The sequence below is a fragment of the Trypanosoma cruzi genome, genomic scaffold (assembly GCF_000209065.1).
Source record: "Trypanosoma cruzi strain CL Brener 1047053516851 genomic scaffold, whole genome shotgun sequence".
Lineage (NCBI taxonomy): Eukaryota > Euglenozoa > Kinetoplastea > Trypanosomatida > Trypanosomatidae > Trypanosoma > Trypanosoma cruzi.
In genome coordinates this window covers 281,964-303,939 of record NW_001849577.1, presented here as the reverse complement: position 1 = coordinate 303,939, position 21,976 = coordinate 281,964, and the positions used below count along the sequence as shown (strand labels likewise).

The 21,976-nt window shown below is 41.3% G+C and overlaps 13 protein-coding genes across 13 annotated transcripts, besides 42 other annotated features; 3 read left to right on the top strand and 10 right to left on the bottom strand.

Annotated features, from left to right (window-relative positions):
- Positions 1 to 887: part of a sequence feature (areas merged during assembly that could not be assigned to a particular haplotype. This can correspond to areas where the two haplotypes were merged or to regions with more than two copies in the genome that were merged during assembly.) that runs on past the window's edge.
- Tc00.1047053508461.460 (hypothetical protein, conserved) lies at positions 213 to 1,307 on the bottom strand (the record flags this gene model as incomplete). Its single annotated transcript, XM_816545.1, has 1 exon — positions 213 to 1,307. One exon carries the CDS (start codon positions 1,305 to 1,307, stop codon positions 213 to 215), a length of 1,095 nt encoding a protein of 364 aa, XP_821638.1.
- Positions 888 to 974: a sequence feature (areas merged during assembly that could not be assigned to a particular haplotype. This can correspond to areas where the two haplotypes were merged or to regions with more than two copies in the genome that were merged during assembly.).
- Positions 975 to 2,912: a sequence feature (areas merged during assembly that could not be assigned to a particular haplotype. This can correspond to areas where the two haplotypes were merged or to regions with more than two copies in the genome that were merged during assembly.).
- Positions 1,577 to 1,610: a microsatellite.
- On the bottom strand, positions 1,676 to 2,629 carry Tc00.1047053508461.450 (hypothetical protein, conserved; the record flags this gene model as incomplete). The annotated part of the gene is made up of 1 exon (XM_816544.1): positions 1,676 to 2,629. The coding sequence occupies one exon, from the start codon at positions 2,627 to 2,629 to the stop codon at positions 1,676 to 1,678; it is 954 nt and encodes a 317-aa protein (XP_821637.1).
- Positions 2,741 to 2,768: a sequence feature (AT_rich).
- Positions 2,910 to 2,976: a microsatellite.
- Positions 2,913 to 3,140: a sequence feature (areas merged during assembly that could not be assigned to a particular haplotype. This can correspond to areas where the two haplotypes were merged or to regions with more than two copies in the genome that were merged during assembly.).
- Tc00.1047053508461.440 (hypothetical protein, conserved) lies at positions 3,095 to 5,362 on the bottom strand (the record flags this gene model as incomplete). The annotated part of the gene is made up of 1 exon (XM_816543.1): positions 3,095 to 5,362. One exon carries the CDS (start codon positions 5,360 to 5,362, stop codon positions 3,095 to 3,097), a length of 2,268 nt encoding a protein of 755 aa, XP_821636.1.
- Positions 3,141 to 13,860: a sequence feature (areas merged during assembly that could not be assigned to a particular haplotype. This can correspond to areas where the two haplotypes were merged or to regions with more than two copies in the genome that were merged during assembly.).
- Positions 5,406 to 5,426: a sequence feature (AT_rich).
- Positions 5,735 to 5,764: a sequence feature (T-rich).
- Positions 5,765 to 5,792: a microsatellite.
- Positions 5,793 to 5,810: a sequence feature (T-rich).
- Positions 6,183 to 7,091, bottom strand: Tc00.1047053508461.430 (proteasome beta 2 subunit, putative; the record flags this gene model as incomplete). Its single annotated transcript, XM_816542.1, has 1 exon — positions 6,183 to 7,091. The coding sequence occupies one exon, from the start codon at positions 7,089 to 7,091 to the stop codon at positions 6,183 to 6,185; it is 909 nt and encodes a 302-aa protein (XP_821635.1).
- Positions 7,258 to 8,187, bottom strand: Tc00.1047053508461.420 (30S ribosomal protein S17, putative; the record flags this gene model as incomplete). The annotated part of the gene is made up of 1 exon (XM_816541.1): positions 7,258 to 8,187. One exon carries the CDS (start codon positions 8,185 to 8,187, stop codon positions 7,258 to 7,260), a length of 930 nt encoding a protein of 309 aa, XP_821634.1.
- Positions 8,495 to 8,517: a microsatellite.
- Positions 8,557 to 8,590: a microsatellite.
- Positions 8,816 to 10,522, bottom strand: Tc00.1047053508461.410 (t-complex protein 1, eta subunit, putative; the record flags this gene model as incomplete). Its single annotated transcript, XM_816540.1, has 1 exon — positions 8,816 to 10,522. The coding sequence occupies one exon, from the start codon at positions 10,520 to 10,522 to the stop codon at positions 8,816 to 8,818; it is 1,707 nt and encodes a 568-aa protein (XP_821633.1).
- Positions 10,671 to 10,697: a sequence feature (AT_rich).
- Tc00.1047053508461.400 (nucleoside diphosphate kinase, putative) lies at positions 10,958 to 11,962 on the bottom strand (the record flags this gene model as incomplete). Its single annotated transcript, XM_816539.1, has 1 exon — positions 10,958 to 11,962. The coding sequence occupies one exon, from the start codon at positions 11,960 to 11,962 to the stop codon at positions 10,958 to 10,960; it is 1,005 nt and encodes a 334-aa protein (XP_821632.1).
- Positions 12,002 to 12,032: a sequence feature (AT_rich).
- Tc00.1047053508461.390 (hypothetical protein, conserved) lies at positions 12,245 to 13,579 on the bottom strand (the record flags this gene model as incomplete). The annotated part of the gene is made up of 1 exon (XM_816538.1): positions 12,245 to 13,579. One exon carries the CDS (start codon positions 13,577 to 13,579, stop codon positions 12,245 to 12,247), a length of 1,335 nt encoding a protein of 444 aa, XP_821631.1.
- Positions 13,626 to 13,660: a microsatellite.
- Positions 13,686 to 13,707: a sequence feature (AT_rich).
- Positions 13,709 to 13,749: a microsatellite.
- Positions 13,750 to 13,784: a sequence feature (AT_rich).
- Positions 13,861 to 14,688: a sequence feature (areas merged during assembly that could not be assigned to a particular haplotype. This can correspond to areas where the two haplotypes were merged or to regions with more than two copies in the genome that were merged during assembly.).
- Tc00.1047053508461.380 (calmodulin, putative) lies at positions 13,900 to 14,367 on the bottom strand (the record flags this gene model as incomplete). Its single annotated transcript, XM_816537.1, has 1 exon — positions 13,900 to 14,367. The coding sequence occupies one exon, from the start codon at positions 14,365 to 14,367 to the stop codon at positions 13,900 to 13,902; it is 468 nt and encodes a 155-aa protein (XP_821630.1).
- Positions 14,381 to 14,462: a microsatellite.
- Positions 14,590 to 14,614: a microsatellite.
- Positions 14,689 to 18,181: a sequence feature (areas merged during assembly that could not be assigned to a particular haplotype. This can correspond to areas where the two haplotypes were merged or to regions with more than two copies in the genome that were merged during assembly.).
- Positions 14,691 to 15,764, bottom strand: Tc00.1047053508461.370 (hypothetical protein, conserved; the record flags this gene model as incomplete). The annotated part of the gene is made up of 1 exon (XM_816536.1): positions 14,691 to 15,764. The coding sequence occupies one exon, from the start codon at positions 15,762 to 15,764 to the stop codon at positions 14,691 to 14,693; it is 1,074 nt and encodes a 357-aa protein (XP_821629.1).
- Positions 15,901 to 15,932: a microsatellite.
- Positions 16,269 to 18,692, top strand: Tc00.1047053508461.360 (hypothetical protein, conserved; the record flags this gene model as incomplete). Its single annotated transcript, XM_816535.1, has 1 exon — positions 16,269 to 18,692. The coding sequence occupies one exon, from the start codon at positions 16,269 to 16,271 to the stop codon at positions 18,690 to 18,692; it is 2,424 nt and encodes an 807-aa protein (XP_821628.1).
- Positions 18,182 to 18,249: a sequence feature (areas merged during assembly that could not be assigned to a particular haplotype. This can correspond to areas where the two haplotypes were merged or to regions with more than two copies in the genome that were merged during assembly.).
- Positions 18,250 to 20,828: a sequence feature (areas merged during assembly that could not be assigned to a particular haplotype. This can correspond to areas where the two haplotypes were merged or to regions with more than two copies in the genome that were merged during assembly.).
- Positions 18,734 to 18,747: a sequence feature (AT_rich).
- Positions 18,748 to 18,777: a microsatellite.
- Positions 18,778 to 18,805: a sequence feature (AT_rich).
- On the top strand, positions 19,073 to 20,500 carry Tc00.1047053508461.350 (hypothetical protein, conserved; the record flags this gene model as incomplete). The annotated part of the gene is made up of 1 exon (XM_816534.1): positions 19,073 to 20,500. The coding sequence occupies one exon, from the start codon at positions 19,073 to 19,075 to the stop codon at positions 20,498 to 20,500; it is 1,428 nt and encodes a 475-aa protein (XP_821627.1).
- Positions 20,648 to 20,676: a microsatellite.
- Positions 20,775 to 20,805: a microsatellite.
- Positions 20,812 to 20,834: a sequence feature (AT_rich).
- Positions 20,829 to 20,874: a sequence feature (areas merged during assembly that could not be assigned to a particular haplotype. This can correspond to areas where the two haplotypes were merged or to regions with more than two copies in the genome that were merged during assembly.).
- Positions 20,857 to 20,930: a microsatellite.
- Positions 20,875 to 21,646: a sequence feature (areas merged during assembly that could not be assigned to a particular haplotype. This can correspond to areas where the two haplotypes were merged or to regions with more than two copies in the genome that were merged during assembly.).
- Positions 20,970 to 21,707, top strand: Tc00.1047053508461.344 (hypothetical protein, conserved; the record flags this gene model as incomplete). The annotated part of the gene is made up of 1 exon (XM_816568.1): positions 20,970 to 21,707. The coding sequence occupies one exon, from the start codon at positions 20,970 to 20,972 to the stop codon at positions 21,705 to 21,707; it is 738 nt and encodes a 245-aa protein (XP_821661.1).
- Positions 21,647 to 21,738: a sequence feature (areas merged during assembly that could not be assigned to a particular haplotype. This can correspond to areas where the two haplotypes were merged or to regions with more than two copies in the genome that were merged during assembly.).
- Positions 21,739 to 21,816: a sequence feature (areas merged during assembly that could not be assigned to a particular haplotype. This can correspond to areas where the two haplotypes were merged or to regions with more than two copies in the genome that were merged during assembly.).
- Positions 21,807 to 21,836: a microsatellite.
- Positions 21,817 to 21,976: part of a sequence feature (areas merged during assembly that could not be assigned to a particular haplotype. This can correspond to areas where the two haplotypes were merged or to regions with more than two copies in the genome that were merged during assembly.) that runs on past the window's edge.
- Positions 21,864 to 21,883: a microsatellite.
- Positions 21,974 to 21,976: part of a microsatellite that runs on past the window's edge.

Genomic DNA, 21,976 nt, shown 5'->3' with positions numbered 1-21,976 from the left:
ACCTGCTCTGCCTTTGTTTCACCGTTAGTCCTACACAGCAAAGGTCTAAAATAAACGCTTAAAAGGAAGAACAATAAATTTTGTTGGTTATTATTGTTATTATTATTGAGTGTCGCATGCAAAAAACGAAATCATTACAAAAAAAGAAAAGAAAAAAAAAACATGTGAAACAAAGACGGTAAAGAAATGCTCACGAGAAACTTCGGTGCTCCTCACGGAGTCAAGCCGTTTTTTGCTTTGGGGGCCTCATTGTCTATTGGCTCATCGTGATGGCATGCAATTAATGTTCTCGCCTGTAGAACAAATTCGAGTTCACGTCTCAACTGTTCACACTCGCCTGACAGTTGCTGAATTTGACCGCGTCCTGCAGCCTCCGTGTGTTCCAGTTCCGAAATACGCGACAAGAGTATCTTATTTTGCTCCCTGAGAGCATGCCACCTATTCTTTACCAACCTACACTCACTCTCCACAAAATCAAGTTTCTGACGTAAGGTGTATATGCCTGCACTCGTCCCATCTTTTCCGGCAATGTCCGGCTCGCTGCCAGATGCCGGAGGACTAGTAATACGACGCTCTAGTGAACAGGATCTACGTTGTCCCCGTTGCTGTTCGTACAATGCATCTATGGTTTCTTGCAGAGCTTCGCTGCGAGCCTTTTCTTCTTCAAGACTTCGCCGAAGATACTGCATTTCATCGAGGTCAAAATCTTCGTTTGTTTTTCTTGTTGCTGTGTCCGCTCCACAGGAAGCACATCGCTCAACCATTCTGCAACTGGGTGAAGGAATCACCGTTGGGACCAGCGGCTGCTCCGCAACTAATTTTTTTATGTATTCCTCCAACTTCCTCTTTTCTTCAAGTGACGCATTCCACTTCTCGCGATAGCACTCTGCCTCTTCACAGGAAAGAAGTACCCGTTTCTTGTACTCATCACGTTCGGTGGCAATGGAGCGTAGCTGCTCACCCAGCACCTTCAACTCCACTTGGATACGCTCATGACAGACGTACTGACGCGCCGTCTCCGCAATTTCCGGGTTTTCACTTATTTTGATGAACATCCGCAGAAGTTTGACTTCGTCAGAGAGTCTCGCCTCCCTTCCGCGCGTCTCGGCCAGTTGACACTCGAGTTCCTCGCGCTCTGTGAGTGCCGTGTTGAGTCGCTTCTGAAGCAGAGGCATTCGCCGCGCCTCTTTCAGCTGCGATTCCCGCACGGAGAGCCGGCTGATCTCGTTCTCTTGGTGCCGCAGCTTTTGTCGGAGAGACGCATTCTGCTCCTCGAGACGTGCAAGTTTGTACTCCACACTCTTCATTGGCGGTAATCAACTTTGCCCCCCCGCCCCCGCTCCAAGCCGAGTTCCCAGTTGTACCGCACTTCGCCACCCCGTTTTCAACATAAATATATAAAACGAAGAAATCACGCAGAGAAAAGAAAAAGGTTAAATCCACAAAACACCTTGCTTTGATGGGTGGTAAAAAGCACCCAACAAACACAGACACACACGGCTGCGTCAATTGTTCTGTTTTGCTCACCACAAATTGTCACATTTCACATTGCCTGTTGCACTCAAAAATTACAAGAAACAACAACAACAATAATAATAATAACAACAACATGGAACACAAACAAACATGTGTCTTAATGCATAATGAAAAGCAATTTTCACGCCCACTGCCAGCTCTACATGTCGGTAAGCTCAAGATTATCTATTTCCATAATGTCATCACAAGTGGCTGTGGGTATTTTGACGGTCTCGGCACTCTGGTGAAGCTGGGAGACATTTGGGTATCCAAACCACGCCCTAAATGTGGCGTCGTCAAAGTTGAAATAGGCGTTTTTATTCACTGTTATGACTTCACCCTTGTGAATGTCACGCTGCGCCTGCATCGCAAAATAACCCTTTTCCACTTGTATGCCCGCTTTCTTTTCCTGGGCCAGCCACTGTAGCATGTCGGCATCTGGGTAGCCAATCGACGCATTAGGCTCAGGCGAATGCAATGCCAAATCCAACACGGGCACCATACCCAAAATGTCACCGTGGCCCAACGTGGCAAAGGGAGAGTGCTGGAAATCAGGATGACCACCACTACCTGCTTCAGTATTGGTCCAGAACGGAATCGCATGCCGCCGGAAAAGACAATAAGCATGCCGAAATGTCAAATCAAATTCTACATCCTGGGCTTTGCAAAAATTTTTAAGGGGTTTTATCATCTCTGCATAACCAGGTGACTTTTGTGCAGCATCTGCCACATTGCCAATGGGCATACCGGGATCGAAGGGCAAAACGTCTAAATAACTTCGCACACCCCGTGGGCTCCCAGTCCGCAAAGCCTTAGTAAAATACCCAATTAATGCAAACGAACCTAAAGTAAGATCGGACCAAAACTCAAGTTCATCGCCATGGTTTTGAGGTGAGACTTTTATTGGAAAAGATTCATCTCCTGCAAGAGTAAGAACACTTAGTGTCGCGGAGGTTGGAACGACAGCCACGAAATCGTATGCGGGTATTGTGCTCGTAGCAACTAGCCCCAAAGGCGTTATGTGAACACGCTGAAACAAACGACACCCCTTAAGGACTGCCCAGGTAACAAAATCAAGCAGACGAGGATCACATCTAGCTAATCGCGCGCACATAATGCCCCAGGACGTCAAGGGAATTCAAATCTCGAGTGGGCACCACAAATACGATAATGGTATGCACCACCTCCCAACGTGTAAAGAGAACCAAAAAGAGGAAGAACAGACATTTATATTTATATTTATATTTATTAAAGAATACCAAAATGACAAGAAGTGGGCCAGGAGACACACACAAAAAAAGACAAACAAACTGTCCATGCATTATTGCCCCCATGTTATTAAAGTCGCGACACAACCTGCAGAATAAAATAACATCATATATATATATATATACAGAGAGAGAGAGAGAGAGAGAGAGAGAGAGAGAGAGAGAGAGAGAGAGAGAGAGAGTGAGTGAAAGAAATATATAAATATGCAGGCATTTATAAATAGAAAAAATGGAAGGAGGTAAATGTTAATTGCAAAATGTCAGAAATTCGTATTGAAGTAAAAAAAAAAAAAAGAGATGACAGGAGCACCCTAAAAACCACAACTGGCACCTTCATCATCATTGTTATCAGAAGTTAGGCAAGTGCGAATAATCGCAAAACTCTTCGTTAAATAGAGCAGTTTTTTTAAAAGCAAAACATCGAGAAGAGGTCGCTTTAATTCGGCGTCCAGCATGTATTGCAAGCTCATAAAAACCTCATAACGCCTGCATGTGTCTGGCTCCAAGAGGAGGACATTTTCAAATGAATTTGAACGTAGCAGCAGAGCACGCTTCAAGGAGAAAACTCTCTGTCGAAGCCAGCAGCTGTACGTTGATGTATTCATAAACCTCCAATAGACCTTGAGCATGCCGCGACGCCCCTTAAAAATATGTAGCGGGAGGTCGCAATCGCTGCTGCGCTCCAACAGGCTAAAAATCTGAACTCTGGATGGAACGTAGTCTCCATAAAAGAAAAGGGGAATACTCTTCTCAAATTCAACTTCCACAGCCCGTTCCAGAGGCAACAAAAACTGTTTTGTGGTTTTTAAAAATGTTTTTCGAACCGATTCATTGTGGTCCATGTTTAACGTCGCACCAGCGACAGATCTGGCCGCAATCGGTAAATTCAAAACCCCAACGGAGAAGTAGTTCGTCGTGCATTCGTCCCATAAATGCTTTTCTGATCGTACCAGAAAGTGTTTCGATGTAAACATGTTTGTTTTCACGTCAAATTGACAATTGCTTTTCTTTAAACTCGAATGTGGCAGCGTTTTGTGGGTCTGAAGCTCGTAACTCCCCGTGGCACCCAGACAAAGAACATGAGGCGAGCTGCTCCAGTGACGCAAAAAAAACGGGTTTGTGGCGCCGAGAAGTACGGGCGAAAAAGGCCCCGCGCGGGGCAAAAGACCATCCACTTCAGAGTTATTGATCGTCAAATACGGCCGAAGAACAACGCTCAAAGAAAGTGGCGCCAAAAGGGAATACAAACAGAAACCAGCGGCTGAGACGCGGCTCAAGTTGCTACCCACGATACACAGAGGTTCGCCTGTAACAAGAATTTCCCACAACTTCCAGAGACGATTCAGGTGTGGCAAGAGAATTCCTTGGACATCAAACTCAGAAAACATGGCCGGGGCATCACTTTCATCAACATTCACTATAAAATCCCTGTGTTCAAAAAGGAGACGCTTTGCAAGCCGCCTGCAGTAGCCAAGCTCCTGATTCTGAACGGCCGCAACCTGGGGTGTTACCTGACAAAAGCGAGGAAAGTGGCGCGCAAGATGCCTCACATCATCATTCATGATGTTTTCAGAATCCTCATCCAAAATCCCCTCAGGAAATGCCGTGACATCCACCTCTTCGTACTTGCGCATACGAACGGCAAAAATCACTGCTAAGACATCGGACGGTCGCCATGCACGCACGTCTAATGGAAGCCTCAACTGTTTCTCAATATATTCGCCCATACCCTCGATGGCTGACGGACCAAGCACACAACTTGCCAGACAACGCTGAATAGTTGGGGGGTCGGGACACGGTTTTTCCAGGGCTTCTAACAAACGAATCCGCGCCAAAAAACATTTTTCCTCTCGACCAAGACCATCTTCGCGCCAACGAAAACCAATTTGATCTCTTGTATAGTATGGTGTCCTAAAACTTTGAATTGGCTTCCCCAACAGATGCAGTCCCGTATACAGCTTTGTCGGTAGCGGAGCAGGCCAAGAGCAAATGTCGTTGTACAAAGTCTCTAGTTTTTCCGCCACATTACAAGAGTCCAAAACAAGACCATATACCATCTCAAGGATTGTTTCAAATATTTTGGGAAACCCATAGAGAGAAATAAAAACGAGAGCCTTTTGTTGAGTGCCACGCTCATTGTTTATGTCTCGTTGCTGTAGATAAATAGACGAGCAAAAATACTCTTCATCACACAATTTGCAGTGCAACACGGAAGGCTGAGGCATCTCTCTTGAAGCTGAACTCAACGCAGTCGAAAGTGGCATACGGAAAACCGTTCTTCGCATGTTGTCACAGTCTTTTTTGTTTAGGGGGAATATGAAGTGGTGCAAAGAGTGACCATACTCGGTATGGTTTGTGTCTGGAAAGCACAGAAACGCCAAGTCCGTCTCTTGTCGGATCGACAGCGGCAGCGGGGGAAACAAGTGCGTCAAGATCTGACCAAGCTCCAAATCAAACGACACAACGCCAATGGCCGTCACCCATTTCGGTGTCAGCGACGATGTCGTGTAGCAAGTGGGCAGAAGAGATGGGAGGACACCAGTGGCAACACTACAATTCTCATGGAATCGATGTTTCATTGGGAGCTACCTGCAACCCTTCTATTCCTTCCCACTCCTCTCCTTTTATTTATTTATTTTTATTGTCCTGGAGAGTGACGTCACAAGTACAACACACAAAATGAACAGAGAATGGTCCCGTTCTTAATTGACATCAATTTTTCTGTAAAATTCCAAGCTTCTCAATTTTTTTTCCCGCCGGTTATAGGCCAACGATGATATCTTGTCCCCCTGATCCACCGCTACCCTCCTTCTCAACCAAAGAGCAGATCTTATGTACTGCCGCTGCCTTTGGTGCAATTTCTCGACCAATATATATATATGTATTCCAATATGTGAAGCTAATAAACCAGAAAATCCAACACTTTTTTTTTTTTTGTGCTACTCCTGAATAAATAAATAAATAAAAAACAAGAAAAAGCTATAATAATAACAAAAATAATAATAATAAAAACAAAACAAAACAAAAAACCCAGAAAATCCGCTGCTGACCATCAAAGCTGAGCAGGCTGCTGCGGTGTCAATGCAATTCCCACAGTAGAAAAGAAAGGAGGATGAAAGAGCCGTTCTTTTGTTTTCTTCTTCCTTCGCTCAATGGGTGTCTCTCGGGCATAAAGCACTTCTTTGAAGGGAGTCCCATACCGCCCCCTTCCCTTTTATTTTACGCAGAGGGTAATTGACGGCTTCTGTTTCGTGGTCCCCACCTACATCTTCACCCTGTCTTCTTTGCTCATCGGTTCTTTTCCTTTTTTTATTGTTGATTTCCTTCATTGGTTGTATTTCGTTTGGAACATTTTCCTCTCTTTTCCCTTCTTTCCTTGCAGTGACGCTTTCCATCTTGTCACTCGACATCCGTGATTGTCACCAACTGGCGTATCTCCTCCCTCAGCACCGGCGTAGTGCCTGGAGGAAAACGAATTTCTTGTTTCGGGTACTTACGCTCATTTGGTTTATCGTACCCAATAAGCAACTCTGTCTTCGTTTTCGTAATGACACAGAGATCCACCTGTGTGCCGCTGTATGGATCATTAAATATCCCTTTCCGGATGGCGGAAGCCACCAATTCCTTTGCCTCTTCCAATGTCATATTCTCCTTGTATCCAGTTTCCAGTGCGGACATGGCTGCGATACTACCGCTTCCCATTGATACAAAGGGAAGACGATCGGTGCTGCCATGTGGGGCAACTGTTGCCAGAAAAGGCCCCTCTACATCCACGCCGCCAAGAACCAACGCGGCGCTTACATGGCCTTGATATCTGTACAAGTGACGCTTCAGCATGGTGAGTGCTTCGTGCACTCGAGATTGTTTGCCTGTATCAAGACGATGAAGTGCCAAATTAGCAGAAACCATGTTTGTCACAGCCTCCGTATCAGCCGCCGTTCCTGCACCACAGCACATAATGTTAGGAGCCATGTAGTGAATCTTCTTGCAGCGTTTGTCTGCCACAATACTACCTTCTGTGGCACGGGTATCTGCACCCAGTACTACGCCCTCCTTATACACAACCCCCACAATAGTGGTTCCTGTTTTAAGGGTTTTGGGGGGCTGCAGACCCTGCCGCTGAAGGTTTAGGTTTCGCTGCACGTTGGCAAAAGAGAAGCCAGGCATGATACGGGATTTGCCTTTCTTTTCCTCTTCTTTTTGGACAATAGAGTATGTGCGCAAAACAAGATTGAACTTACTGTTGTTGCAGTTTTTCTCTACAGAGACAACACACATGCCATAATAACCAAAAGGAAAAAAAAGCATTGTTAATGTAGGCCCAATGATAAGGAGGGAAAGACAAGCACAAACACACACACACAAAAAAAAAAAAAGTAAAAAACCAGCGATCAATTTACCTTCAAAAGACAGATTTGCTGCTTTTGTAATGTTTTTTCAACTTATACAGCGAGATGAAAATGATATCAACAATCTAAGGAGATTTTTTAAATCCCTTGAAGTCGTACTTCTCCTTGGGCTGCAGATTCATCCAATATTCATCACCCTTCTTATTCCGTGTATCCTGCTCCACCTCGGTATACTCTTCCTTGTCTCCTAGCAGTGATGGGCTTTCCACACCCTCCAGAGACTCCGGTGTTGCTGGAGCGTTGGGTGCAATCATGTTATTTGCATCATCAAAGGTCACAGAATCCGTCAGACGATTTCGTGGTTGATCTGGAGTGGGTCCAGCAAATCTGTAAGCATCCTGCACATGCTCTTGTATTGCCGCGGCAAGTTTCTCTTTGGTACCTTCAGTATTTGTCAAGTTCAACTTCACTATTCGACGCGAGACGGGATATCCAAACAAAGGAGGTGGAACGGCCTTTAACCCCAACTTCAGACGCTCACGACCCTCGATGTTTGGTTCCAAAATACTAAAAACATAGTAGTGCTTGTATTTCGATATCTTCCGGCATTGCTTGATGTGTACCAAATCCCCTTCAACGCACGCCAGGTCCTCATCGTGAGCAAAAAAACGACTCGTACGCGATACACGTTGGTTAAACTTGGGGTAATACACCATATGATTTGCGGCCACAACAGCCGTCTTCAACATACTTGTGCCCACCACGTATCCAATTTTGTCTGATCCCTGCCGCGGTTGGTTGAAGATCAACGAAGTTAAATCATAAGGCCACGGCATGCGGCGCGGACGTTGACCGAGTACACCTGTCATGGAGACTGCCCAATGATGTCGTGTTCTATTTGGAAATGCGTTTCTTTTGTACTTCTTAATGAAAACACGATGATTTGCGTTGTGTGTGTTCTTTGCGCGGGATCCACCGTACATCATGACACACCGTTGACGGTGTTCCGTCTGAAAGTTCCACCAAGGAAATGTGACGAGTGACCGACGCAACATGCGTGAGACGGCTCAATAACAGTGATGGGGCTACGTTATTTTAAATGTAAATCCTTCCAAATAAGAAGATAAAAAAGATGTGTATGCAGATACGCCTTCCTTCTCTCTCCTTCTTAAGCTGTTGCTCCCTCTTGTTCTATTCGGCCCGCTAATTAGAAGACCCACGGAGAGGAGCCTGTGGCACTCTGAATACTACCAATACTACTACTAATAATTATTATAATAGTAATTTTCTTTTCTGGTGTGTATTTGTCCACACCACTGGAGTGATCATCATGCGACATGTACAGGTGGAAACAGCATTCCCAAAAAAAAAAAAAAAAAAAAAAATCAAAGTGAAAAAGTTACATAAAGGAGGATTCAAATGTCAAAAAAAAAAAAAAAAAAAAAAAAAAAAAAAAAACAGCGCGGCAATAAAGGCAAAAGAAAAGAAAGGTATTCAACACCTCCTGATTAATCATAGAAAAAGAAAAAATACGTGTTTGTCCGCAAACGTGCCTTCGATCGCATGTATGCATGCATTTTTGTGTGTCAAGACGGCTTAAAATAGATTTGGGGTTAATCCCTTTTCCTTTCCTTTATGTATTAAACCTAAACTTAGAAGAGTGTGGATCCAAAAGTGATGTCCTCATCGCCCAGCACGGCCCTTCATCTTTGTAACCCCCGGAGCACCCTTAAACATGCCGCCCATTCCAGCCTTACTGATTGGCATAGCAGCACCACCGCGACCAGCAGCAGCTTGTTTCTTTCCGGCATCTGACTCTGGATTCGTCACGGTTTCATCAATGGATAGAATAAGACAAGCTGCCTCGGTAGCACTTTGAATGGCATTTCTCTTTACCAATGTTGGCTCCCAAACAAAACGTTCAAACGTATCGCAGATGCCACCATTAATGATATCCACTCCGTACCATTTACCGGCGCCTCCGGCCATATAGTGCTTTTGGCGGAGTTTGTTGAGAGTGTCGGTACTGTCGTGTCCGGCATTTTCTGACAACTGGCGCGGAATCACCTCCAAAGCCCTCGCAAATCCACCAATCACCATCTGTTCTTTTCCACGGATTGTACGCGAATACTCCCGGAGAATCTTGCTCAGCTCCATTTCCACAGCACCACCGCCCCCTACAACAGAACCTGTCTTGTAAGCGCGCTTCACGATACAGATGGCGTCATGAAGGGAACGATCCGCCTCATCAATAAACTGTTGTGCCCCACCGCGGAGGATGATTGTGGCTGTTTTGGCATTTTTGCAACCAGTAAAGAAATTGTAACGCTCTGTCCCTACTTGTCGCTCTTCAAAAAGGGCACAACTTCCCAGTGCCTCTTTAGGGATGTTACTCAGAGTGGACTGCACGACACCACCAGTGGCCAGCGCCACGCGGGCCATGTCATCCGTGCTCACGCGGCCCGCACAGAAAATGTCGTGATCGGCAAAGTACTGCGTTGCTAGGTCACCGATTGGGAGCCTGGAAAGAACAATCTTTGCTCCAGTTTCAACGCACTTTTCCATTTTGTCATAGATGATTTTCCACTCCGCGTCCACAATAGATTGGTACTGCTTGGGGTCCTTCACACGCACTTCAGCATTGTCCTTTTCTGCCTTAAGTTCTAGCTCGACATTCAGCAACAACACCTTTGGAAACTCAAACTTCTTACGTTGTTGCTCAAATCCAGCATAGGAAAATGTCTTTTTGAAGGCCACACCATCAACGAGGATGCTGTCTCGCATACTGCCACCAGACACCTTCTTGACACCAATCATATCAAGGTTTAGGTCACTGTCGAGTGTTAAAACAGCATCGGTAGCCATTTTAGCAAAAAAGAGACATTCAGTGTTTATGAGTTTTGAGTTGAGTGCAGTTTCCGCACACCGCACAAGATTTTTACGGCCCTGTTCGGAATTGGGATCAAATGGAACACAAAGCTCTTGTAGGGTTTTCATTGCAACGGACAAGGCGGCGCGAAAAGCCTTAATAATAATCTGCGGAGCCATGCCATCTTCCACGCATGCCTTCGCTTCCTTGAGTAATTCTCCCGCCAGAACAACGACAGAAGTGGTTCCATCACCAACTTCATGATCTTGCGACATGGCAATATCCACAAGACTTTTGGCTGCAGGGTGAACAATTTCCAACAAATTCATGATTGTCGCTCCATCATTTGAGATGCTCACATCGCGGCCGTTGTGAATGAGCTTGTCCATTCCACACGGACCAAGAGTTGTCTTGACAGTATCAACCACATTCATACAGGCGTTGATGTTGCTGATCAACTGAGGTTTGCCTTGGGATGTATCGGTTCCCTCCCGAAGTAAAATCAGTTGAGGTTGAATCATTTCCTGTAAAATATCTTCTTACAGAGTTTTTTTTTTTTTTTTTTTGCACTCAATTGATGTTAGATGGTTGTTCTTCCTTTGTTTTTTTTTTTTTCGTTGAACGTTATTTTTCCTCATTGCACAATGGCACACAATAATAAAAGGGAAGATAAAATAATAATAATAAATAAATATTGTAAAGAATTTGCTGTAAATATGAAGACGGTAGATATCGAATTGCAATTTTCAAGCTGACACAATATCAACAGACAAAAAAAGGAACACATAAACTATATGAAAAATAAGGCTATATACATTACCCACCATTCATCCATGCTTACACACAGAAACACATTCCATTAAAAGAATTGCGGAATTAACTATCTTTCGTTTGATTACTTTTTCTCAATCTCTTCTCAGAGAATATTACCACCGTCTATAAAAAGAAATACATGTTTAAAGGTTTTGGAGAAGCGAAAAAAAAAATTCAGACTCCAAAGGCGCGTCCTCTTCTAAATCCGTACAGTGTACCGAGTTTCGAGTGCGATCAATACCATATTTTGAACGAATAGTGTGAGGAAATAACACATGGCAAACCTCAGGGTCATGTGGCCCACACACGGCGCGAAGAGCTGTTACTGCATTTTCAGCGTATACCTCTATTGCCCAACAAGGCCCGCTGGACATTTGCTCTACGAGTCTCTTGTACTCTGGTACAACACCATTATACACCTCGAGAAAATCTTCCGCATCGGTCAAACTTAAAGTATACATCCCCAAGGCGGTAATATAAAAGCCTTCATCAATCAAACGCTGAATAATTGCGCCTTGATAGCCACTTGTTATCGCATGGGGCTTGATGACACAAATCGAGCAATTTTTCATCATCGCAGTTGTTTTCCCCGGACCAAAGGCAACATCAGAGAGTAAACCCACATCTGTGGGATTTGATACGACAACAGTTACATTTTGAAATGCCTCATTTAACAAAACAACTTTTTCAGCAGCTTCTGATCCCTTGACTAATATGACAATGCATCGGCTAGAAATCCCAAATTGCAAGCACATATTATCCGGCAAATCTACTAAACGGATGTTCTTTATCCGTAGTCCCTGTGAGATAATCTTATCAACAATCGTTCCCACAGAACGAAAACCGTTTTCTGTAATAATTAGAATAAACTCCCCCATTGCTGCCGAAAAGTGTTGCCGCGTTGCTTCATCTCCGTAATCCACAAGCTTTAATGAACGAGAAAAAATATTTACAGTTGCTCCAATAAATAATTCCTGTACGCCTAAGGAAGGATAGGCACAACGTTTAAGAAACACTCGCTTTGTTTTAAGGTCATGCATTTCAATTGTCGCGTCTTCTGTGTAGTAAAGAAGCAAATATTGACGAGTAAGATTTGCCTGTGGGTCATAGTAATCCACTTTAAAGGCATAACGAGAAGTAGTTGTCATTCCTTAACAATGAATTCTACTCCAAGACGGCTACAAAACAATATAAAAGTTAAATAATAATAATAATAAACTTCTCTTATTGTAAAAAGAGATCCCCTTCTACAAAATAAATATAAAATGGCATAAGAATACCCAAAATTACGCGCATATATATAAAAAAAAATCCACATAATATCAGATTTCAAAAATCAAACAGTAGCAGCAACAAAAAAACAACAAAAGAAGCTGTAATATTGTATTCTTCCTGAAATAACAAACCTACCACAAACCGCATATATATATTTAATTAAGAGACTGATAAACCTTACGTTGAGCAAGGGGCTTTATATCATCATGTTTTCTTCGGGATGCCTCCTTGACAAATTCACGCTTCTCTGCTTTCTTACCTCGCAACTGTGCTCTGCTAATTGCCTTCGGAGTATTACGCTGATTAGCAATTCTCCTTACTTCCACAAATCCGGAATACCTATCCTTTAGAGATCGCATATAATTAAAGCTACTTCTTTCAGGTCCTCGTAACGGACGCACAGGCTTGCTTGCATCAGCTTTCCAAACCCTAAGGATGGCATCCTCACTTCCACTGTATATGTAACTACTATCGGGAGACCACTTAACGGAAAAAACCTTGGCCATACGTTTCGTGTGATACATTTCAATAGAATTAGATTTTGTAGTTTGATGAATATCCCACATTCGAAGCGTAGCATCCAACGATCCTGCCACAAATTTCTTTCCGGTCGGACAAAAATCAACTGATGTTATACCATTAATATGTCCCTGAAAAACGCTTTTGGGGCGTCCAGGCACTCGCATGTCAAACAAATAACAGTTCCGATCATCTGAACCTGTTACAAAAGTGTTTGGATCCATGGGATTCCATGCAACACTCGTGCAGCACATTTCCATAATAATTTTAGAATGCGATGCTTTAGTTCTTGTATCATATATAAAAACACCACGATCAGACATACAACAGGCGACCAATTCGGTTTCCACCTTGTTAAATTGACAACAAGAGACTGTGTCATCACCCCATGAAAAACGCTGAAGAGGTTGTGTCCTGTTAACATCCCATAAATGCACAGCATCAGAAGAAGTTACAAAGATAGACTTATGAAAGTGATGATCAATGGATGAAAAAGGAAACTCACCGAGGTATTCAGCCAACGGTTCAACCTTCGAATCATCAGAAGGAAAATCCAAATCCCACATTTTAACCACCTTATCACGGGATGCACTAAAACAAGCAACACCATCAGTAGATAAAACAAGTCCATCAACGGAATGTCGATGTGCATCAACAATTGCTTTTGGTCGCTTCGTAAAAACATCCCACACTATTATACCCCCATCAAACGCTCCACTGACCACGGTTGACAGGCTGGTGTAGTCTACAGCAACTGATTGAATAGTATCGTGATGACCGGAAAGAGCGCCAACAAATGGTTTTGCAAACATTCGATCAAGCTTTGCTGCACGAATCGCACGCGTGAACTCTGTTTGTTTCGCCATTGGATTGTATTTTGTATCAAAATTACGATTGACTCGTGGAACTTCGCCATTTCGATCTTTGGTCCATTCCAAATGCGACCGACTGATGGTTTTCACCTTCACCATTTTTTTTTCCTTTAAAAAGAAAAAAAAATTGATTCTTGCAAGAGACAAATAAACAAATAAGCAAATAAATAAATAAATAAAAGAAACTTCTTATTTTTAGTGTCCCAAATTTAAATAAATAAATAAAAGAATAATAATAATTAGCAATAATAATAATAAAACAGTAATAAAATTTTTTTTTTTAAAAAAAAAAGAAAATTAAAATCAACAATGCAAATACAGGCAAATAAACTATAAATAATAATAGAAAACACACACAGGCAATGCACCAGGAAGAATAAAATCAATGCGGGAAAAAAGCTGCTGTTTTTGAAATTGTTCTATATCACATCCTCCAGATTGCCATGATCAGTAAAAGGAGCCAGCATCTTGTTCACAAATTTTTCGTAATGAATAACGCCATTCTCCTCAAAACCTTGAATTAAATCACGAAATTCTTCTTCGGTATACTTTTCTCCCATTGTTGTCATAATATGACGAAATTCTGCAACAGACACAGTACCATCCAAATCCTTGTCAAAAACTCGAAATGCCTCCTTGACTGCTTCTGGGGTATCCGTCTTATCGTCATGTTTTGCAACAAGTGCTTCATAACCAGCCATATCAAGATCAGTCACAGTATTCATGATTTCCTTTATCCTTTCCTCACTCGGGTTTAGACCTGCCGCTCGAAGTGCAGTTGGAACAGAGGCTTTTGGTATTTTACCATCTCTTTGAAGGAGCTCAAAGGACTCCTTCATAAGAGCGGCGCGAGACATATTCTTTTTATGTATTCTAGTAAAAGGCATTTAAAGGGAAATGATATATATATATATATATATATAATATATATATATATATATAATATATATATATATATATATATATATATATATATATATATTAGGATGGAAAAAAGACAAAAAAGTGCACCCCCAAGCGCGGATATGGATCACAAAACATTACGCTATTTCCAAATACATTGCAAATAAGAAATAGATATTAGCTTATATATTATTATTTTGAAATATTATATATATATATATATATATATATGGAACAGTCAATGCATTTCTCTTTTTTTAAAATTTCAACACGATTTTTATCGCCTCAATATATTTCTTTATCTTTATCAAAAAAGTTCCACATCTCCTATTATCACCATCGCTAGAGAAAACCATAACCACCAGAATGCTCTCATAGTAGAAAAAATGCGTTCAATTTTCTCAAAGCGTTTATGAGCAGCACGCCAATTAAATTCCGCAAAATTTGCTGGTATTTGAATTTCTTTTTTTTCCATGTCAATAAAGTAGGGCTTACCAGGCGGCAATACACGCAGGCCTTGACCCTTTAAAAACCAACGATAAAGAAAGGCCGATTTTAAAAGACCCTGAAGAAATTTCTCTACGTCATCGGGAGTGACGTAATCAAGGTTGTCTTTTCGCTTCGGATCATCCCAAAAAGTTGTGTCATGCTCATTGAATTTAACTTCTGCTCCAACACGTATCTTTGCGTCTTGAACATTCTCCACTAACGCCGTCTGTTGTTCTTCCATACGAAGCTGAACAGCCTGAAGACGTGGAGCGACGGTATGTAGAAACGTTAGAACTTCTTGAACAGATGCAGTGTCAATGACTTTCACTTCTCCGGCAATCCAATCCACAGTAAATGCGCTACGCAGTTTATTTTTCCTACTTGGTAGGTATTTTTCAACAGAAATAGGATCACGTTCTTGAAGAGCCCAATTTGTAAGAGTCCCCAGTTCAATGCTTTTCTTACAAACGGGGAACTTCACAAACTGGATAGAAGAAGGATCATTTGTAACGTGAATAGACAAGAAAGAAAATGCAGGCACATTTTTCAGCAAGTTATCGTTATCCAAAAGCCGACGTGAAAAACTGTTATAGTCCGCGTCCTCGTCCCATGTCACGCGCTTCCATTTCATGCGTTTAGCTAATTCTTCTGATTCGTAAAACTGACTCAAGGAACGGGATCCAACCGATTCCTGAACACCTTCCAGTTTTTTCTCTCCTTCCTTTGATTCCCCTTCTTTCACATCCCGAAACATATCTCTGAATTCATACAAATAGTCCATAACTCCCTTTTCCAGTGCATATCTTTCTTTACGAAGCCGCGACAAAGAAGCTTTATTAGACAAAAGCCATTCCAAAACATCTGTCTGGAAGACTGTCGCCCTTGACGCCATGAAGACTATTTGAGCAAGAGATTCCTCTTCTACAATAATGAAAAGAGAAACAAAGAAAAGTCAACTAAATGGAGATTGAAACAAACCATAAATACAAACCACAACCGCGATCACGGCCCTGAAACGGCGACGTCATAAAAAAAAAAACAAAAAAGAAAAAGAAAAAAACAACAACCAAAAAACTACAGGTACATAAAAAAAACAAAAAACAGAAGAACGCGGCCCAACGATCCGGCCGTGCGGAAACGAAGCAACTTGCCAGAAGGACGTGCCCGGTCGCGTCGCCAAATCGGGAAACCGGGTGTGGTTTGCGGCGCGGCCTCCGGGAGCCGGGCGGCGCCGTAACCGTCCCTTTCGGGCCCGCTGCGGCCGGTCGCGTTTGGGAGGGAGGCTTATTATGTGTGAATCGTCTTTTTTATTATTCCTTCTTTTTAAATTTAGAATTTCATTTTTGCCTTGTCTATTTTTTTTTCTTAGAGAAGGAAAGGACAGATAGGAAAATAAATGGGTCTGGAAAAGCAAATTGTTTCGTTGGAGACGTTTTTTAGACACGTCAATTATCCACTTCAACCTCTACATTATGAAACAAAGGTGGTTTTGGACACTTTTTTTGAAAAAGGAGGGTTTTTAAATTTATGTGACTTGACATTTGCAAGCTATGGTACAAAAGGACGTGCTGGTGGGGCGAGAAGTTTGTCATGGATGGACATAGGGAATTTAAAACCAAATGGAAAAGATGCTTCAGCACTTTTTCGGCTTTTGGCTCCCGGTGGTCATTTGTGCAACTTATTGGAAGCCGTTTCTCTTCCTTCAAAGGATTTTGCAACCTGCTTAAAAAGGTCGTGGAAGGAGAATTTGGCTGGGGAATCAGAAATTAAGTTTCCGTTTTACACCTTTGACATACCTATTTCTGCGTTGTATTCATTATCGTATGAATTATTGGCGGAATCTGCTGATACAAATTGGTATACTCTTTCTCGTTCCCGTTGTCCGCCCTTGTTTCTTATTCCTTTTTGGAATCCGCCCCTTGCAACACGTTTTGAAGCCGAACATGGACAGGTGTTGACTTCTTTCCCATGTTCTCCTCTTTCCTACTTCATTTTGCGTATGTTTTTTTATCTTGTACGCAAAGTTGAGGAAAGTGGTGTTGAAATGGTTTGTCTTCCGCGCTTAGATACTGTGGGTAAAAGAGTTGTTTCGTGGCTTAATATTTTAATGGATTATTTTCGAGACGTTCCTTGTGTGGAGTTGCCATTATATCATCGGCTTTTGACGGCATATATTCAGTATTTTGTATCGTTTTCTTTTATTGAGCGTCTAAGTTCTAAACGTGTCTTGGAAGAAGCTCAATGGTCAACATCGGATGTGATGGCCGCATTGCTTCTTTCTGCACCAAACCTTCTATTTATGAAAGGTTTTCATCGGCCAGAGCTTGAGATTTATAGAAATTCTTGTAGAGATGTTTTTTCTGCAGCACTTTTATTTAAAATAATTCCATTTTTGACTGAGTGCATTCTTGCTCTTAGAAAAAGTGATTCGGAAGAATCTTTCGCAAATATGTCTAAATACTCTATTCTGCCTCAGAAAGAAATGCGCCTCGATTCTGCAGTTTCGTCAGCCTGGGATATTCTTTTTTTTGATCTTTCATTTTACCGAAACACTTTGATTGCCCTTCGTCAATCTTTGATTTCTTTTGAGAAATTTAGAGATTGTAGGAGAGAGCACTTTAATAATTCGCTTGAACTTTGGTATTTACTGATTAAACCAAGTGAAAATAAAGACGTACGAGAGACATATGTTGTTCATCATTATGAGATTTATAGCTTTTTCCTCATTGATGTTTTTTCCATGGTGTTGAAGAGCAGCTTTTTGGATTCTATCGATGTTGCAGGTGCCTCTATGTTGTTGCGATGCTTTGAAGTGTTTTCTATGGTTTCAATAAGAAATGTTTTTCATGAATTAAGCAGCAATGATACTTTTTCCCGATCGAGTATTTTAGATAACATAATTCAATACCTTACGTTAAATTGGGCAGATGAAGATGGGGCAGTACATATTGTTAAGGTTTTTGGAAAAGAAATTCTTGAATTGGCGGCTGATTTTTGTTTAGCAGTTGAATCACGAATAGAGAAGGGTGATTTGGATCATGCGGTAACTTTCCAATTAAAAGGTTTACTTGATTTACTTTTAAATGTATTTGAGGGTTTGCAGCCGGTAGTGGAGAAATGTCGACAGATGCATGCGACTTGTCGTAAGCCAAATGCAGATGTTCGTACTACTTCGGCACCTACTGAGATAAAAAGAAAATTGGATACAGAAGGGGAAAAGGAACTTTTTTTTAAAGGAATTCGACGTTCCTGTGGGTTTTCTGGACCGTTGAATCTACGTTTTGCTACAGAAAATGGACTTTTACCGGGCACTTATTATCCTACAGCGGGGACAAGTTTAGGCAACGAATTTCCATGTTTGCTTGCTGTAACAAGACTGTTAGATGCATTTTTTGAGAAACTTCTTGAAGTGTATTACTCTGTATGGATACCTAAATGTAGTAGGGGGCATGGGATGTGGTTACTTTCTTCAAGTAATTTTGCGTGTATAAATCATCCCGAAGAATCTGCTGTATGGGAATGTGTTTTCTGTGAAGAAGTTTATGGTGCTTGTTGCCGTTCCAATCCTTATGGACGGGATGGGAAAAAAATGGTTAGAGCAGAAAATTCTCAGTCTGATTTTAAATTTTGTTCAGAATGCTATGCATTTATTCCGACGAATACTGTTTTTTATACTTTGTCGATGTCAGGAACAGTTTTATGTCCAGAGTGCGCTTCACGTCCCTTTAAAAGGAGAAGTTGTCGTTTTTTTGCTGCGTATAGAACGTGGACAATTATTTGTATAAGTTGTCTTTTACTTACGTTCTTCTATATCATTTGAAACGATCTTTAAGAAAGAATTTTTTGTTTTTCCTATTTCGCTATTATTATTATTATTATTTATTTATTTATTTATTTATTTATTTTTATAAATAAATTAAAAAGAAATATAAACAACAACAAAATCGGAGAATGAACAAATATATCACTTTATTGTAAAAAGTTTGTTTCCTCTGATGGCTATTTTTTTTTTTCCCACGTATTTGTATTGCAAAATATTGCATCTTTTTTCTTTACGTTATATATAAATATATGCATTGGTTTATTATATTTCTGTTTCTTAAGATTTAGGGTGGAATTAATAATAATAACAATAACTCGCTTTATTTTGAAGGAAAGGATTGAAGGGAATAATTTTAAAAAGGCCAACAGTGAGTAGAGATGATTAAGGAGGAGTTGCCCCTTTTTCGAGCGAAGTTACCAGGCCTTTATACGGGTGGCGGCACAGGGCCAGGAGTTGGACCAGGATCCTATAATTTAACTTCCAATTTGTCCAAACCCATTCATGGTGAGGCTCCGTTTGGCATCACGAGCGAAAGGTTTTATTCGCATCATGGTACTGCCGTACCTGGCGTTGGAACCTATGATATAATTACGAATGATTACCGACGTGGTGACATCACTGTTGTTCCGTTTTTTTCTTCATTGGATCGTTTTTTTTGTCCGAGAGCTGATGAGGTTCCTGGCCCAGGGGCGTATCCTCATGATGGAAATAAGTGGGGTCGGTGTGGAAGGTCCCATGCCATGGGAGCAGCTTGTTCCAAAGGAGCTGAAAACTCATTTTCTATCGGTCCAGGCTCATATGACCCAAATTATGGTTCGGGTCGTCGGGCAAATTCAAGAGCTGCTCATTTTGGTGGTTATAGTGGTCGTGATGCTCCTCGGTTTAATGATATACCAGGACCGGGTCATTATGATATTGCAGCTCCAGATAATTCTCTTTATAATAATAAGCCCAGTTCAATGTTTTCGACAAAAACTTTGCGTTCAACATTTGGAGGTGACAGCGTGAATCCAGGACCTGGAAGTTATAATTTACCTTCCTATTTTCAATCTTTAGATGAATATCGCGTTGCAAATCCGGAATCCTTTTCGGCTTTTGGTTCTTCGGCGCCACTTCATGCGCCAGGACCCACTGATTCACCTGGTCCCGGTGCTTATACAGGAGATATTGCGCCGCGTCGTCCAAAAGCGCCTCCTAAAACAAAAAAAGCATGTACATTTGGTTCCGGAACAGGCCGAAATAGAATGCCGCCTGGGACAAACATCGGCCCTGGAGCATATGAGCCCACTAAGCCCAATAAACTGCAAAAATACCAATTGGCCTCTGTACCTTTTCGCTCCCAATCCCCAAGATTTCCTTCTTCAAAATCTACTGAAGTCGAAGGGATTTTTGAACCTCGTCGTCCTGTTGTACGTGTACCACTTCGTATTCATCCACCTCGACCGCGGGATAGTGCCATTAACGTTGCAGCAAAAATGAGCTCTAGAAAAGTTCCTTTAGATCCCGTTTATAATGTAAATTATGATTGGCCGAAACCTACGTGTACAAGCGGCTCGTATTTTGGTACTGCCCCTCGTTTTGAGAAGAAAGATTCTAAAACCTCCATTCCTGGTCCTGGACAGTATGATATTTCTGAAAAACCCTCATTGGGCGGGGGAGGATCATTGAATGGTACATGGGGAACAGATGGAAGGTTTACTTCTGGCAACGAGGTCGGCAATCCTGGTCCAGGACACTACCGGTACGAGAGTACCTTTTACAAAAAAAGCTTTAACTCCACCATTGGTTCCTCAGAAAAAATGTAAATTGAATATGGGCAGGTATTTTGCCTTTTTGTTGTTCATTTTTTTTTCTTTTTATTTACGAGTTCTCGTTGTACCCATTGGAATCCTAGGAGCAAGAGGGAAGGACAAAAAAGAAGGAAAGAATAGCCCAAATGTATTTCTTAATGGTTTCTTTTTTTTTCTTTTTTTTCTTTTTTATGGATGAACTTTATTACCTTTTCAGGATGTTTCATTTGTATTCATTTGTTTTTTATTTATTTATTGTAAGCGTATTTCTTTTTTACGCGTATTGACATTTTTCTTTCTTTTTTTTTTTTTTTTTTTTTGCTTACTTATTTAATTTATTTATTTTTTTCTATTAGTCAGTATTTTTCTGTTTATTATTATTATTATTATTATTATTATTATTATTATTATTATTATTATTATTATTATTATTATTATTATTATTTATTGGATAGTTAAATATACAGGTTATTTAGTTAGTTTGATGATACCTCGATTTAGGCCTTCTTCGAGATGGATTTCCCAGTTGCCGGAATTTGCACGTCGTGCTTTTCAGGTGGATCAGATGGAGTTGGATTCGGCCCTCTCACAGATGTACTCACTTTGTTTGAAGCCTTCTCTTGTTAGCAAAATGAGCAAGGCGCGAAAAATGACAAAAAATCATTATCATCGGGATGATCCCGCTTTCATTGTTCTTCAAGTACTCGCTCTAGTCATTACAGTTGTAGCTTACGGTTTGACGCTAAAAGGGGGCCTATTGCAGATTTTTTTCAATGTTTTGTACGAAGTTGGGGTAACGTACTTAATCACAGGTCTGATTATGGCGACGGCTGCCTGGGTGTTTGCTAATCGTTGTCTGATGAGCAATGGTGGACAGATGCATGAATTGCGTCGAGAAGTTGATTGGCACCACTCATTTGACATTCACTGCAATGGTTTTTTTCCTTATTTTATTTGGACAAGGGTCATACAATTTATACTATTACCGCTGCTCCTCAGGCCATCTTTTTTGGCATGTTTGGTTAGCAACTGCTTATATATGATTGGATGTGTGTTGTACGCATATATTGTGTTTCTTGGCTACTTGGAGCTTCCAATGTTGGTACAGCAACAACAATTGGTCTACCCCGTACCTGCCATTTTGTTATTTACGTTTTTCATCACTATTTTTGTCAGGTGGAACCTGACTCAGTGGACTCTGTCTCAGATGTGGCAAATTTAGTTTTTCCTCATCTATTTTTTTGTGTTTGCCCCGTGCTATATTTGCACATGAATCTCTTTTATTGTATTGGGGCGATTCTGAGAAGCATGAATGAAACAGAAAAAAAAAAAAAAAAAAAAAAAAAAAAAAGGCGAGGCTGTTCTTTGTGTCACGGTCTATATATATATATATATATAGAAAGAGAATGTGTGTGTGTGCGTGGGGAAGTTGAGTGATGGATTTATTTTTGACTGGAATTTAATTTTCATATTGAAATCACATGACGCAAA